The sequence below is a fragment of the Lasioglossum baleicum genome, unplaced genomic scaffold (genome assembly GCF_051020765.1).
Source record: "Lasioglossum baleicum unplaced genomic scaffold, iyLasBale1 scaffold0021, whole genome shotgun sequence".
In the NCBI taxonomy this organism is placed as follows: Eukaryota; Metazoa; Arthropoda; class Insecta; order Hymenoptera; family Halictidae; genus Lasioglossum; species Lasioglossum baleicum.
Window position 1 is genome coordinate 3959987 of NW_027469081.1, and position 16224 is coordinate 3976210.

The 16224-nt window shown below is 41.8% G+C and overlaps 2 protein-coding genes across 2 annotated transcripts in view; both read right to left on the reverse strand.

The window, feature by feature from the left end:
• The window catches only part of Sifr (SIFamide receptor), a 75963-nt gene that overhangs the window by 12398 nt on the left and 47341 nt on the right, over positions 1–16224 (reverse strand). Inside the window, exon 2 of the mRNA XM_076445301.1 lies at positions 12927–13026. Coding sequence (XP_076301416.1) covers positions 12927–13026 — 100 coding nt within the window. The remainder of the gene's footprint in view (positions 1–12926; positions 13027–16224) is intronic.
• Positions 696–3492, reverse strand: LOC143219288 (uncharacterized). Its single transcript, XM_076445303.1, has 2 exons — positions 3337–3492; positions 696–1394 (listed from the first exon to the last, which is right to left on the reverse strand). The coding sequence occupies exons 1-2, from the start codon at positions 3346–3348 to the stop codon at positions 1149–1151; spliced, it is 258 nt and encodes an 85-aa protein (XP_076301418.1). The 5' UTR covers positions 3349–3492; the 3' UTR covers positions 696–1148.

Sequence of the window (16224 nt, forward strand, 5' to 3'; positions counted from 1 at the left end):
GGATCTTGGATCAGCAGTGTGCGAGGTTGATGCTACTTTTTCTGTACCGACAGAGACAGCGTCTCCATGCGAAAGCGCAGTACGGAAAGGGTGGAATTCTTTCGGAGATAGGTCGCCCGTAAAAACCGAAGGGGTTCGAAGGCTGGTGTGTATTCATGCATGGGAGATATGTCTCCGGCCATGCTGGCCGTTTATGCGACCGCCCGCATACGTCGCCAGCAGACATTTGTCTGTTCATGGCTGGTTCGCGGTTGCGGAAATATCGTTACACGTGTCTTAGTATCCCGTGGCCTCCGAGATCCAGGATACTCTCAGGGTGAACGCACCCAGATGAAGATGAAAGAGACTTGGACTCGGGTCCAAGTGCTTACAACTCTTTACTGAGCTGATCGGGAAAGTTCGCCGGAAGAAGAATCGCCTTCTTGGCTGTGCTTCGCGTAGAGTTTTCACGTAAAATATTGATCTAGTCGGACTGTTCGCGGAATGATTTGTTTTTCCCTGATGTCAACGACGCTGCTGCGGCTATTTTTCTGATTGGAAGATGGAGCTGATGATCCTGTCACTCGTCGGATGAAATTTCACGATTGCGTGTGGCAATAGTTTTAGTATGATCTTATTGTACAGTAGTCGATGTAACTTACAGTGATTTAGGGTGTAGAGTGTTGCAGGCGGCGAAGTAACAACATGAGAGCGTGTTTTTTTTTTTAAATAAAATTTTATTAAAATTCCATATGACCAAAAGGGGAGGGGTCCTGGATGATGGTGCAAATGAATGAACGTCCGAATTGCATTGATGATCTAGACAAAGTCGCGAATGCACAGAGAAGTGGTGAGGCCAGCCGATTCGTTGCGATCCGTGCGATCGGCTCGCGTCCTGGACGTTTCCTGATCGTACGGGATCGTCGAGTGTCTCCCGGCGTCATCTTGATGGATAGATCGGCATGGTGTGAGTGATTGTGATTCGTTGTGGTCTTCTTGGTTCTTTTAGCTTGTGCCTCCGGTTCGACGACGGCGGTCTCTCCGTTCTTCTTTCTTTGTGTGTTTTTCGAAGGGGGCGATTTACGAGGAATAGAGGGGGGGTATTTTTTCTAGGGGGTTTGTCTCGTCGTGAGTTGGTGGTGTTGTAATATAGAAAAATCGTCTGTCATTTAATGCAAACCGCCATGAACGGAGAGGAGGGGCAGGGGAGCGGCGGTCAGAACAGTCTTGGTGACGATCGGGGCGGTGCGGACGATGGGGGAGACAGGTTGGGCAATGACATGGGCGGCAGCCAAGGGAGCAGCATGGCCTACAACCAGGGGAGCGGTGATCGGGCCAATTCCATGGTCGGCGACGATTCCGGTCAGACCACCAGGAGCGGCGACAGCGACAGCCAAAAGGGCAGCGAGGACAGCCTGTGGGAATAACACCATTTGCTAACTTAGCGCAACGTTCTCGCTCACTCCCGAGTACTCGTCTCGTTCGCAGATAGTCGTCGCGTATCGTGTTTAGCTGCAGATTTTCCCACGGATCCTATTAATCTTCCGGCGATTAAAGTCTTAAGGCAAACTGACCGTCGGGACTGGCTATTCTCTACGAGAGGATTCTTGCGCTATACCGACAGCTCCAAATCTGAGTACACTATAGAGAATCGAGATATTCACGTTGATATTCAAGAAAGAAGAAATTGTCTTTAGCGTTTCCAGGGCCGATACTGGAAACAGACGAGTGACCGAGCATGGATCTCGAAGAGAACTCGTGGAATAATCGAAGGAGAACTGTATCCTGTGAAGCAAGCGTGTTAACGTCGCCCCGAACGTCGTTCGCGACAGGAAAATGAGAGACCTCCTCGAGAGAGCAAGTAGAAAAAGCCTCGGAACGATGTCGGTAGTATATGCAATGGAGTCACTTCGTTGAACCTATCATTCCCGTTAATAGACACCGAACACGTGAATGTCAGGCGAAGAGAAACCCCGCCACTGGTTCTCCCCCCGTGGCGTTCGTCGGGAATCGCGTGTCGAAGATGCAAAGCAAGTGGCGTTGAGGCGGGAATAATCGAGCCGCGGGAAAATGCGGGTCTCTAGACGGGGAGCGAACAGAAAGACCAAGAGAAAAGTGTTCGGTCTGCATTCCGCTTTTAGAGCCGAGAGTGCGCGAGCGTTCCCGCCGTTTGACTCGACTAGCCGGCCCGATGTTGGCTAACAATGTGCATGCTTCAGTGGTCGCGCTCGCTCTCGAGGATTTTTGTGACCGGATGGTAACTCGGTGTCCATTCGAGTGAACGTAAGGGTACGAGCACACCGGTGTGCATATGCTAGACGCGAAGGAAAGGTCACCGTTGCGAGAAGAGAACCGCGTTATGTGTCTTTCCCGCGCCGCGCCGCGCCACGCCGAGAATCGACGGCTTATCGATCCGCGGAATCGAACTGCGAGAAAAGGAATTTTCCCAGGCGATTCCGACAATTGCCGAGCCGGGAGATTGTCCTTAGCTGGCTCGTATGGGAGGGACAAGGCTACGATGAACGATGCCGATGAGGTAGATGCAGAATTCTTCTGCGAAATCAAAAGTTTCTCAGGCGGTACCGAGAGATAGAAGTCGTGGGAAAATGTGTCTCTATTTCTGATTATTTTTGGTAAATCGAGAATCATGGAAGAGGATCAAGTTTAGCCATTTTTCATTGTATAAATGATGAAACGCCTGCAGTCTACTTGTGATCGATTCTAGAGACACCGTTGAAGATTCGTTGCGACATGTTTATGAATAAGTTACTGTGCCTTGTTCTGCAAGCTATATCGAATTGGTTACAGTGCATTGTTCAAGATTTGATGAGCAGTTTCGATTGCAATATGTAAACGAACGAGTCGCGTTTTCTTGAGAGTCCTTCGATTCAAGAGATGTGGTATTTCAAACTGGACTGATTTCAAACGCGTTGCAGATGCTAGGAAAATCCGTGTGATTTTGATTTGACAGTAAGGGCGGACAGTTTCAGAAATTCCAAAGTAACGAATTCAGAACGATTTTCCGGGAAAGTGTGAGCGATCGCACTAAAGCCACGGGCTTATCGGCGAGAATTCGCTCGGTTCTATGGAATATATCGATAGTCGTCGAACCAGTATACAGGCTTCGGTTAATGTAAATACAGTTACATTGAATTGTAACTAGACTGGCGTCCGTTTCGAGTTGGAAGTGTCGATAGAATATTAGCAAGTCAACTCGGCCGGACTTGCTCGATCCACAGCCGGCCGTTCCAGCGTAATAACAAATGCAAAACCGCAGGCAAGTCGGCGAAGTGATTACGGTATCAAAGTAAGTCGAAACAAAGCGAATAATTAAGTAAGTAAGCAAGTTCTTCTTACCAACTTGAACATGGTTGAGTGGGTTGAGTGAGTTGCTTGTGTACTTGTTGAAAGTAAGAAAGCTTGTGCTGGATGTACCAGCCGGCGGCCTTTTATACAAAACTCGATTTTAAAAAATCGCGATAAATTTGATCACGTGGCCCGCCGTTTGACAGTCTGACGTTATGCGTCGGCCTGTTGAGTCAGCCGATCGGCGAGCATAGTGGGGTGCTTGTTGGCCAATCGTAGCCGTTCAACGGGACGAAACAGCATCGGCGCAGCCAATCACCGCTTTCAACCCCTCATGATCGGTTCCGGGGAATTGGGTTAAGACAGTTTATGTGGAAATAGTTCAATCGCTCCGGTGTAGAGACCGGCGCTCGTCTGTGTGTGGGTGACAGACTCGCACACGGAGAGGCGAAAAACGGGGAACTGTGAAAAATAAACGGGCGACCGGGCACACACGCTCTAAATGCAAACTCATTTCGTAAAAACGCAGCCAAGGTCTTCCTTCCGTTGTGGCCTTGCTCTTCGTTCAACGACGAACAACACGGCAGGCTCGACGGAACCTTTTCAGAGGCCGGATGCAACCAGGAATCTTTCCTAAGAGATTCTTAAGGGAGTCTTCTGGTTAAAACCTTGGAAAAATCGACTTTTTTCTTTCTTCGCGTTTTCTTAAAGCACGTGTCTCGAAAAGTACGCCCGCAGAAGGATTTGTTTAAACTCGTAAGAGCAACGATTGGATGTTCAAGAATCTGATCTTTTTCTTCAATTTTCTTGTAGTTTCGTGCGTGTAAAGCGATTACGGAAATACTAGAAACTTCTTTTCGGTTCTTTTCGAAGCGATATTTTCTCGTCAAACTTTATATCTCAAATATCTTTGAAGCTATAAATGTTTAAAGTCGTAGCCTGCAGACATTTCTGCAGATGATCGAATTTCTTCAAAATTCTACGGTACAACCAATTTTTCATCTAGTAATGGCGGCCATCCATGGGTGTACCGATGGAAGGCCGCTAAGAAACAGCGAACAAGTCTGCCATTTTTTGATCATTCGTTCTGAAAAAATGGAGACTAGAGTTAAGAGTTAGAATTCTTCACAGTTATTAATTATCCTTTAAGAAAATTCATGAAAATGGTGAACCCCCTTCGCAGCTGGTCTCGTGCAGCGTTCAAATAAAAGCCGAATCCACGGATAGAATCAGTCCACGATGGTTCCTGGACTCGTCCCTCTGTTCGTTTGCAGAAGCCAGGCCACTCTCGCAGATTTCACTCGGAAAACCTATGGAAATCGAGCTGCTAGACGTGTCCGAGAAACCAGACACCGGGCGAGCCGACGCCAGGGTGGAAACGTGATTATTAAATCCGATTTCACGACCACCAGAACTGCTGCTCGAGATCCCGGACGTAACTCGAGAGCAAAAACGCCGGGCTTTCTTTCAGCCGGCGATCGATGCCCCGGAAACACCTTACCACTTTCGTTGGTCAGAATTTTCGGATGAAGAGATGATTGTTGAGCCGTGCCCGCCCACGACATGCGCTCGCCCATTTTTCAATTTGATCCCTTTGTTTGATGAGAAACGGTTCTTTTGTTTTGGGGATTAAACCCTTTCGCGGGCTTTGGATCTTTTTAGACGTGCTGGGTAATGGACGGTGTTCGAGGAGCAAATGTTGGGTAATTCGGATCTCGCACGATTTTGAAGATTTATTCAAACAGGGGATGTGTCGATTTCTATTAAACAATCTTCACCCACATAAAAATGAATGATTCATCTACGCCGAAGTGTATAAACTTTATTTTCCATTGATTACAGACAGGTGTGAACTCGTTATCATAACGAGCGAATAATTTACAGTTGCAGATAGCCACCGGTCAGTAATCAGGATTGAATCATGTCGGGAGAATGTTTTCTTCTTTCCATTCACAGTTTCAAGAATAAGAAACGCGTGACAATTATGTGTGGGGGATTATTGCTTAATCGACGGAAAGTCTATTTAAAAACACGATCGATCACGGTCACGTGCAATTATTAGAATTGTCAAGTAGCTTAATCCCGAGCAAAACCTAGATTGTTCTTGCTGCGATTTGCAAAAAGGCTGGCCGATACAAGGTCTAGTAAGAGTAAAAGGTCTCAGGAGAAATAGTTTGAATTGCAGATGGTATTTAATTATTCAGTAAAAATTCCACTCCGAAAAATCCTATTGTTAACGTTGCCTGGAGAACGAAGAGAGGACTTTTCTGTTTGACCTGAGAGAAACAGCCTGGTTGTACAAGCATGTATACAATTCCTGAAGAAAATATCGGTGTTGGACGTTATGTCAACTTCCGTCGGCCTATGTAATACAAACCGCGTTCTTAATCTTCGACACGTTACCAGCCAGATTACGCCATATTAGGAAGCGCTGGCAGTGCTGTAACATGGATCACAATGGCAACGTATGTGCATAGAGCAAGTAGCAGGCGAGGTATCGTATATCGACCACACGGAAGTCCTGAAAACGACTTTCGATGGGCGCGAAATGTGGGTTGATGTGTGGCAGCCGCCAACGTTCTTACATCACCGACTGGTATCGGCGAATAAAAATAAACAATGCTATTCACCCGCGAGCTCCTATCAAATTCGTATATGTGTCACGGTAACATATCGAACGCGAGCTCCGATGATCAATTTTTCGTCTAGAAGTCAGTTCTAGTGCGAATAAATTATTGTGCGAGGAAAAGATTGACATTTTGTGTAAAAATTACTTTTAGATATTTGAGTAAAGTAAATAAAACATAATTTACAATACTGACTAGTTGTTTATTAGTATAATGATTATTAATCTAATACTACATTCATTAAAATTTTTTAATGGCCTTCATTAAAGGGTCGATTCTAACCAAGTCTTATTTTTTGACAGAAATCTGTCTTTATAATTATTGCCTATTTTCCAACGTTTCTCAATATTTTTGATAAAGTTCTCTAAAATTCCTTCAATATTGTGTCCGCTCGCATTCCTTCCGGTAAAAATAGCCTCTAGTAATCCACTAACGCAATCCTTTCGTTTCAAATTCTCCAATTTGAATCATTCTTCGAACAACTCTAAGCGGGTGATCATAGATACGTTTACTAAAATATTAAAATAAAATGATAATAGGATTGCGAGGGATAGCGTTTCCTCTTTGCCGTTTATGGAGATGAAGTAAGCTTTCAAATTAAATACTTCGCAACGCGTGCAAATGCGTGCAAATTTTGTAAAACTTACGACATTCTAATAATTTTTCTTAAAAAGTATCAGTTCATAAAATATATCATAAAGTGTGTGAAGGAAACGTAAACCTACCATTTCCAGTTACAGCCATACCGCTAATATCATATACATATAACAAGATACTAACACAATTTATGCACACTTCAAGAAAGAACTCGATATTTTCAGGTTATAATTTGTAGCAATTGACTAACGCAGAAAAACAAAATGTGATTACTGGAATGTTGACAGTCTTGCCAACAATAATACGATGATGTGATTTACTAATTTTGCTTTTGTTATTGTAGTATACATATCAATCTATCATACAAGTATAAATTTTAACAGATTCACGTTAGTTGGTATTTTTAATTTATTCGCGCTAGAACTGACTTTCAGACCACGGTGCACCGGTGAAATCTACCACGGGATAAACCTGAACGAGACAGTCTATTGTAAACCAGCCAGATCCTATTTTAGTTCGTTCCGGCAGAAATAAACTTTTCTGCATGAGTAGCTAAACTTTTTTAATCGGGGCTGACGAATGCTTCGAAATGACTGCGAACGTTAACCAGACGGTTTTTGCTTTCTCGCGTGTTTTTTCAGTCAATGACTAGGTGTTGTTGCTTTATAATAATTAGACCGCGGATGTTTATGCAATTTGCAATTTTTATAGACAAATTTTAAGACAGTCAAATCAAATAGAGTTTTGTTTTCAGTGGTAGTAGCCTTCGTAGATCTGGAACGAATGAAAATCTGATGATTCTCGGATCCGCAGTCTAATAATTCCGAAGAGAATCAGTTTATTCTGTAATCTGCCATCCTCTAAAAAGAATCAATCGCCCCGTCCTCGTGCAAACACAATTTGCGAGAACCCGGAGCAAAGAGAAACACAGTCAAGCATCAATCCCCTTTCAGACCGAGACACGTGCCGTCGAAATCCTGTTGGCAAGCCTCGGTCAGAATCGTCATTCCCAACGCAGACGTTGAAAACTCTGGCCGAAGGAACCGGTCCTGGCGAAAAGTCTGCTGAATTCAATTTCATGGCCCATCCCCCGCGCATCAAATCGCCATAACAATGCGCGGAACATGTGTCCTCGAACGAATACTGCCAGGAGTAAGTCCGCAAAGGTTTTAGTGGATTTTGGTTGAGCTAGGTCAGCGTTAACTTTGGTCGGAGGTGTCCACGCTTGGACAGGAGAATACCGAGGAAGATCTATGTATTTCCGGTGGTGGCAATAGACGGTCCAGGACGCGGAAAAGTGTCTGGTAGAAAGAGACACAGCGTTTCGAGAGGGAAGGAGAGATCCGGGGTAAAGGCTAAGACAATTCTCAGTCAACGGCGATCCCTTTTCGCCCAGGCAATTTCAGCGAGATCGATCGTTTCCGAGCATCCTATAAAACTATTTCACAGGCTCGGCCGACGCGAGGCGCATCGCGTCGGTGGCCCAGAGACCGTCTAACGTGAAATTGATAGGAAATCATTTATCGACGATATCCAGTCCTATCGCCACCCAGTCATTCCATCCATACCACCTGGCTCTTGGTATTCTTCTACGAATAATCTTGCCGGGTCATCTCACAAGTAATGCAACCCCTCGATACAACCAAGCCTTCCTTAGGTCGACCTCCAACGAGGCCACATCTCGATTTATTCGGTATTTAACACTAAACCTACATTTACACGGTACATTTTCCCTTATAAAAATGACAAGATTTATTTTATTTAGATTCCGTGCGGCTCCTATTGTAATGCGTGCTCTACTAAAGGAATCTATAGAATCATGTCTTATGAAATCATTTTTATTATTTCAATAATTGTAAAATAGAAAATCTGGAACCGGTCATTTTGACCGGTGGTGTTAGGTTTAGTGTTAAAAGCTCGAGTTTTTTTTCAGGCGTTGCACTGTGGTCTAAAAGTCAGTTCCAGCGCGAATAAATTAAAAATACCAACTAACGTAAATCTGTGAAAATTTATACTTGCATGATAGTTTCATATGTATACTACAATAACGAAAGCAAAGTTAGTAAATCACATCACCGTATTATTCTTGGCAAGACTGTCAACATTCCAGTTCCAGTAACCACATTTTGGTTAGCTGCGTTAGCCAATTGCTACAAATTATAACCTCAAAACATATGTATACATAATATGTATACGCGTATACACGTTCAAAATTGCAATCTTTAATCTTTACGCTCCCGGAACGTGCGCGAAGGAAAACACGAAAGACCGTATTTATTAATCCCTTGACATTCATCACCGGACTCTGCGGATTTGAATCATTTATGGCAAGATCAACCTCTAGAATTCGATCACCAACCAAATTTATTGCTCCGCAAGAACAGTGGCAAATACCATAAGAACGTACGAGAACATTTAATTAGCTGTTCACACTTATTGAACGCGATGGTTGCGTCCACGCGTTTCGAAACGTACGCCCACTAGTTTATTGGGATTCATCGAGTAGAACGAACCAAATACAATCGGCCCCGAAACGAGCTCGTGAAATCGCGCGTCCCGATTGCATGAATTTTTGCGTAAATAGTTGCGCAACCAGTTCGGGAAAAGCGACAGTCTTGCGAAAGAAACAAGGGGGAAAAAGATGGGAAATAAATAAAGGTGAAACTCGAGCTAGGTATCTCTTGGCATCGGTTGGGCGTACGTCATTTTTATTGCAACACTCAGAGACAATATCGGGTCTGGAACTGTAACGGGAAAACGACTAACTATACTTTCGTGCACCCGGCTCCCGAACCTAACCTCTGTCTAGGACACTTGCTGAAACATGGCCCCGGAGTTTCAGGGCTTTCAAAGGGATGATGGGCGACCTTGTTGCCGTTCGGGGGACACACCGTCATAGTTTGCGAACGACGCCAGGATTTGCGAGCGATGCCAAGCTATCCGGGATACGAACCGTCGGCTGAAAAAAGAATTTCGTTCCGGGGGACGCTTTTCCACATTCCCCTCCATTTTGGCAACCGGCCATCCGGATCATTATAATAATTAAGGAAACAATTTTTGGCAGATAACGCCGCGACCGTGCCGAGTAATTATTGTCTCGTTAATTTCACGCGATACCCTTCCACTCGCGCATCCTTTCCCACACGAAATAATTTTTAGACTTTGTTAATAAACGGATATGATCGAGCAGATTCAATAATTTCATAACAATCGCACGATTCTTTCGCAAAGTAATTTTTCTCCGTTCATTGGAAAGTGCATAACTCGATTAGACTTTAATGTGGATATAAATTCTATTTACGATTCTCGCATTTCTTCATTGATATTCGCTGTTCAATCATAGACGATTAACATAATTGAACAGACGATTTATTTAATTTATTGGCGTGTACGATCATACTCGAGCAACGTTTTAAGGACGTTCTCTCATAAATTAGAAAGTCTCATTATTCCGGGTTTTCTAGAAATTTTCGAGACGCTAAATACCGTGCGTGATGGAAAAGTTTATCGGTTCATTAGGATATGAAGACACTAAACAAATAAGATGAGTCACTAGAAATTTGCATCTCGAACATGAAATTTTATGCTTCGATCGCTAACGCTTTCACGCCTGCACGTTTCAATCGTGGCATTTCCGAACATTCGATTTTAAAGCTGCTCGGGATTATAAAATCCAATTTAATTGTTGCATTCTAAAGCGGAATATGAAATTAGGGAAACTGAATGCTGGTTTAGCATTTTATCGTTATATACCGGCTCCTATTTCCTTGGAATAATTCATGAAAATAAATGGAATTATATATATGTAGAGACTTATTACTTCGATGAATCTCGTCACTGGGTCAAGACGAAAGTAAAACCTCCGCCGTTATTAAGGTCTATCTGATCGTTGCGCAACCAATAGTGCTTCCAACTAATTTTTTATAATAATACTCAAAAATTAATTACACAAGAAATTCTTTCGTGGTTTTCTCTTTTTCGGTTTATAGAAACCGAATTTTGTTCGACGTTTCTGCTGTGAGGAGGAAAGTTCCACTTGTTGAGGTTCTTCATTTTTTACAAGCACAGTTTGCAACAAAAAAATCTGAAAAAATTGTCTAAAATGCACCGTAAGATCCAAAATATGTCACATTTTCTTCAGAATTTTAATACGCATCAGAGACCGCGGAAAATGCACGGAAAAGCGCGAAATCTAATTTACCCTGTAACTACCCTCGCGAGAAAGCTAGATGGCTGAAATTAGACTTGATCAGCTGTCGAATGTTTCGGTAGTCATTGAAAAACCTATAAGGGCAGTTTTGACCATCTTAATTACTGAAACATAAAATTGGCGAAGTTTTAATATAGCACGGTTCGAAGAATGTTTGCAATTAATTACAGTAAACTATGAAACGCTGACACGTCCGTAATTTTAGTGTTTCATTTAATTGACGCGCAAAGAACACACAAATGCTCCAATCAGGATCGTTAGCGTTACGTTTGATCGTTGCATCGACATCTCGTGACTAGAAGATCCAACGTTTATGGTGAACTGGTTACCGATTCGTGATGCAGTGTTCACCTTGCTCCTATTATTCGTTAACGCAGGCGTCCATTAAAAGCAGCTGGAATGCCATAATATCACAGAAAACGGACACAGAACCGCTTCGTAACGCGACTCGTAATTGTTACGGGGCAGAGAGAGAAAGAGAGAGAGAGAGAGAGAGAGAGAGAGAGAGAGAGAGAGAGAGAGAGAGAGAGAGAGAGAGAGAGAGAGAGAGAGAGAGAGAGAGAGAGAGAGAGAGAGCAGATCAGTATGCAGATGAGAAATAAATGTGCCGATGAAGAATATGCGTCGCTCGTCTGTCGCAACCGATACACACCATGATTTCACAACGCACGTAATAGCACAATTGTCTATTTTCTTCATTTACTACGCATTCCGGAGACCGTGGTTGCAGTTAGTCATATCACGACAACGAGTTCTCACGTTCTATTGATTCATAGGCTCATTGGATGAAAGCGTGTTATGCAACCACGGTTATTTTGATAATTGAGTTGTTGTGGTAATTGAGCCATTGTCGTACTGAAAACTTAAGCTAGGTGTGCTCTCGTATGGGACACGGAATGAATGCGCCGTGACGATACTATTTCGTGTCGAATTGCCTGAAACTTTCGATTTCTGAATTTTCTGAGAACGCTATTTTAAACGTCGTTGTTTTAAAAAGGCGAATTCACTGTGTAAGATTATTCGCGAAGTTATTCCCTTAAATTCCACGCACACAATTAATAGGAATTTTCATTTTCTAATAATGAATTATGGAGCTGGAAAAAGGTTCTAGTGGTACTGAAAACTTAGCTAGGTGTGCTCTCGTATGGGACACGGAATAAATGCGCCGTGACGATACTATTTCGTGTCGAATTGCCTGAAACTTTCGGTTTCTGAATTTTCTGAGAACGCTATTTTAAACGTCGTTGTTTTAAAAAGACGAATTCACTGTGTAAGATTATTCGCGAAGTTATTCCCTTAAATTCCACGCACACAATTAATAGGAATTTTCATTTTCTAATAATGAATTATGGAGCTGGAAAAAGGTTCTAGTGGTACTGAAAACTTAGCTAGGTGTGCTCTCGTATGGGACACGGAATGAATGCGCCGTGACGATACTATTTCGTGTCGAATTGCCTGAAACTTTCGATTTCTGAATTTTCTGAGAACGCTATTTTAAACGTCGTTGTTTTAAAAAGACGAATTCACTGTGTAAGATTATTCGCGAAATTATTCCATTGAATTCCACGCACACAATTAATAGGAATTTTCATTTTCTAATAATGAATTATGGAGCTGGAAAAAGGTTCTAGTGGTACTGAAAACTTAGCTAGGTGTGCTCTCGTATGGGACACGGAATAAATGCGCCGTGACGATACTATTTCGTGTCGAATTGCCTGAAACTTTCGATTTCTGAATTTTCTGAGAACGCTATTTTAAACGTCGTTGTTTTAAAAAGACGAATTCACTGTGTAAGATTATTCGCGAAATTATTCCATTAAATTCCACGCACACAATGAATAGGAATTTTCATTTTCTAATAATAAATTATAATCGCTGCAGCTGTGTGTGTGTGTGTGTGTAAAAGAAATCCGAATGCAGGTGTTTGGTGAATTAATTGATGCGAGTTGCAGTTGATTTTTCGGAAACGTTGAGATAAATCTTCGCACACGAGGTGGGAAGAGTTTCAACTTGAATAGTGAACTGATTTATTCAGGATGGACAGACACAGTGAAATTGTCGAAGCGAGCGACGGTGATAGTTCGTGCTCGGTGTTCTCGATAATGAGCACGAATTCGTGGCTCGAGTGATTGCCGGCACCTAACCCAGGCTAACGTAATGGATCTTTGAAAAGTTCAATGCACACATACGCACACATACACACGTACCTGTCCAAGGAAACCGCAACAAGGCTGTAAACAGAGGCCGCCACGGAAACGCCCTGTATATAAGCGACGGCTTTGCACATGAACCATCCCAGGAACCATGCTGAAACACAAGTCGACGGTTTAGTGTTTGCGGCGGTTCGATGCAGTCAATTTGCGAGAGACAGGTTTCATTTCTATTTTAATTCGATTACATCGAGTTCAAATATAGGGCGAATATTCTCGCTGCGTGGGATCATTGAAATTTTGTATTAACCATTTTCCGATTGTGCTGATGCATTCTGATTTCTACAACAATTTATACAGCACAGTAATATTATTGAAGAAACATTTAATTATCCTTCGAATGCAACTGGTTCCTTAAATTATTCTTATAGGCTTTTTCATTTTAAAGAATTATTTGTCACGAAAATTCCATCAGCCATTTTCCAATTGTGCTGATGCATTCTGATTTCTACAATTTATACAGCACAGTAATATTATTGAAGAAACATTTAATTTTCTTTCGAATGCAACTGGTTCCTTGAATTATTATTATAGGCTTTTTCATTTTAAAGAATTATTTGTCACGAAAATTCCATCAGCCATTTTCCAATTGTTCTGATGCGTTCTGATCTCTAAAACAATTTATACAGCACAGTAATATTATTGAAGAAACATTTAATTATCCTTCGAATGCAACTGGTTCCTTAAATTATTCTTATAGGCTTTTTCATTTTAAAGAATTATTTGTCACGAGAATTCCATCAGCCATTTTCCAATTGTGCTGATGCGTTCTGATCTCTACAACAATTTATACAGCACAGTAATATTATTGAAGAAACATTGAATTTTCTTTCGAATGCAACTGGTTCCTTGAATTATTATTATAAGACTTCTTCGTTTTAAAGAATGATTTGTCACGAAAATTCCATTAACGTAGAGATCGTGTTCCGATATACTTATCGGAGGAGATGGATTTAAAGATATACATGGAAAAAGTAGTCGAAGTACTTGCTATACGTTATGAATAACAAATGACCGCGTGTATAATGTTCGTGCATTATCTGAATTATAACTTTCGTTCAGTCGTTGCTAGTTTTATTAGTGTTCTGAAACAAAGGATCACCGTTGCTCCCGGAACTTTTACATAGTAATTCCGCCCTCAAAGCATCCATACCATCAAAGATATTTAATTAAAATTCTACAGATACGTGTTCTGTTTTGTGTGGAGTATATAGTTCCCGGAAAAATTCAATATTCGTTCCCATGGAGATCAAATATTCGTGCTCGTACAATAAAGTTCATTCGATTATAGCATATTTGATTAAGGGTACTGATTTATTTGTTGGGTTAGAATTGAAATTGAAATGAAACATTTCTATTATCAATAAATTACAAATACATTTATTCCTTGCATTTACTATTCGATGTAGTTGAAGCGAAGTGTATTATAATCGTAAATGTGCTAATATTCGCTGTCTACTATAGTTTTGAATATCCACGTGGTATATTCTTGGCAACACGGGTTAATGAAACAATACTTGACAACACGTGTCGATTGAGTTGCATAATACGATCACTTTTTATTGTCATTGAACTATGAACACACAACGAGGTATCGTGATATGCAACCCGTTCATGCACACGGCAAACTTGATCGAAGCGTTTCGCTTTCAATTTACTATCCTTCGAGCATATTGCGTTAGAAAGTCATGCTTATTCATTAATGAGTCATCAATGATTGACTGCGAATTTCCGAGATAATAGTGGCTGATTACCTCGTTACATTATCGCCTTAATATAGTCGCAAGTATAACTTTTATTATTACTTGTGTATTATTGTACTATGAATACTGAGACACCAGGATTAAAACGTATAAAGCTCTGAAACACAGCTATGACAAAAAAAGCTAATAAAACATTAAACTTAACGGAACAGCTGACGCAATTAATAGAAACGATTGCTATATAATTTGTAGCATAAGCTGGCTAATTTTCCCTCATGTTTATTCATAAAACCTTTCCCAATCAAATCAACATCTGTTCCTGTCGTTTCAACACCACTTACCCAGTACTAAATATCAATACATCGACAAACAACAAATCATCAACTTATTGAAATCATTCAAGGGAGAAATAAATTTTAATTTTCAAATCGAAATTCTACTCTCAATCATTACATTTAAATTTAATTATTTCTATTCATTTTTATTATTGTTATTGGCATTCATTTATTGTTAATGTCCTTCTCCTTTAAATATCTCGAAGCAAGAAATAATATGACTTAGACCACGTTCATAATTATAGGCACATATATTCCTCAAGATAATTTATGGAGTGCTACTAAAAGTCTGTGCCTAATTTTATGTCGCCTTTCTGTCTTTATCGTGACCGTTTCTTCACATTCGCAGGCCGCCATTAACTCGGCCGGAAATCGGCAAGTCAGATGGCGAAAACCGTACAAAGGAAAAAGGCAGTTAGGGTCAGGTTATTCCTAGCGGACCACCCTGTATAGGTACCGATTGTATCGCCTGTCAGGATTACCGAAAGTATTGTGCGAAGTGAAGGGTGCGCGAGGCCGGCTAGAAAGGAACTTCCCGTAGGCCGTAGATCAAGCGTTGCGCGAATAATTATTTATTCGACCGAATACGTAACCGGCCGGCATCGATAAGTCCCGTTTGCGTGCGTCAAAATTCATGTCTGCGGAATAATAATTCGCAACGAAGGCGTGCGTCGCGCCGGTACGTTTCTCGGAGGTACGCGAAATCGTTTTAACGATCATTTTCACCGGCTCTTGGATAATTGGCTGCGTTCAGTGATCGAACATTTCGACGGTTCGAGGCACGTGGCTAATGTGTCTGATCGCCGTGACAAACGCTGACACATCTTGCAATTAATGTAGAATCAATCGTGCCGAGCCGGATGGAACGCGATTCGACCCCTCGCCTCGCTCGCTCGCTCCGAACATTCGAGCACCGCCATTTTCACGCGGAGAACGCCAAATTCTAGCCGGTCATAGTGTGTCGTTCTTCGAAGCATAGTGCGCGATATTACTCTGGCACGTTCCTCGATATTTTGCACGCAACACTCGGGGAATTGCAGAAATGCTATATTGCAATTTTGGGGCGTACGTATTAATTATACACGATCGGGATTTATTTGGAGGTACGGCTGTACGGAAGTGAGTGAATTTGACGTTAATTTGAGGTAATTGGGAATTCAGTCAAGAGAGGTGCCATTTTCATTGTTCCACAATATATGTATTTTTCGATTTTTATTATACGTCCGAAAAAATATTCGATAATTCTTCATGAATTCA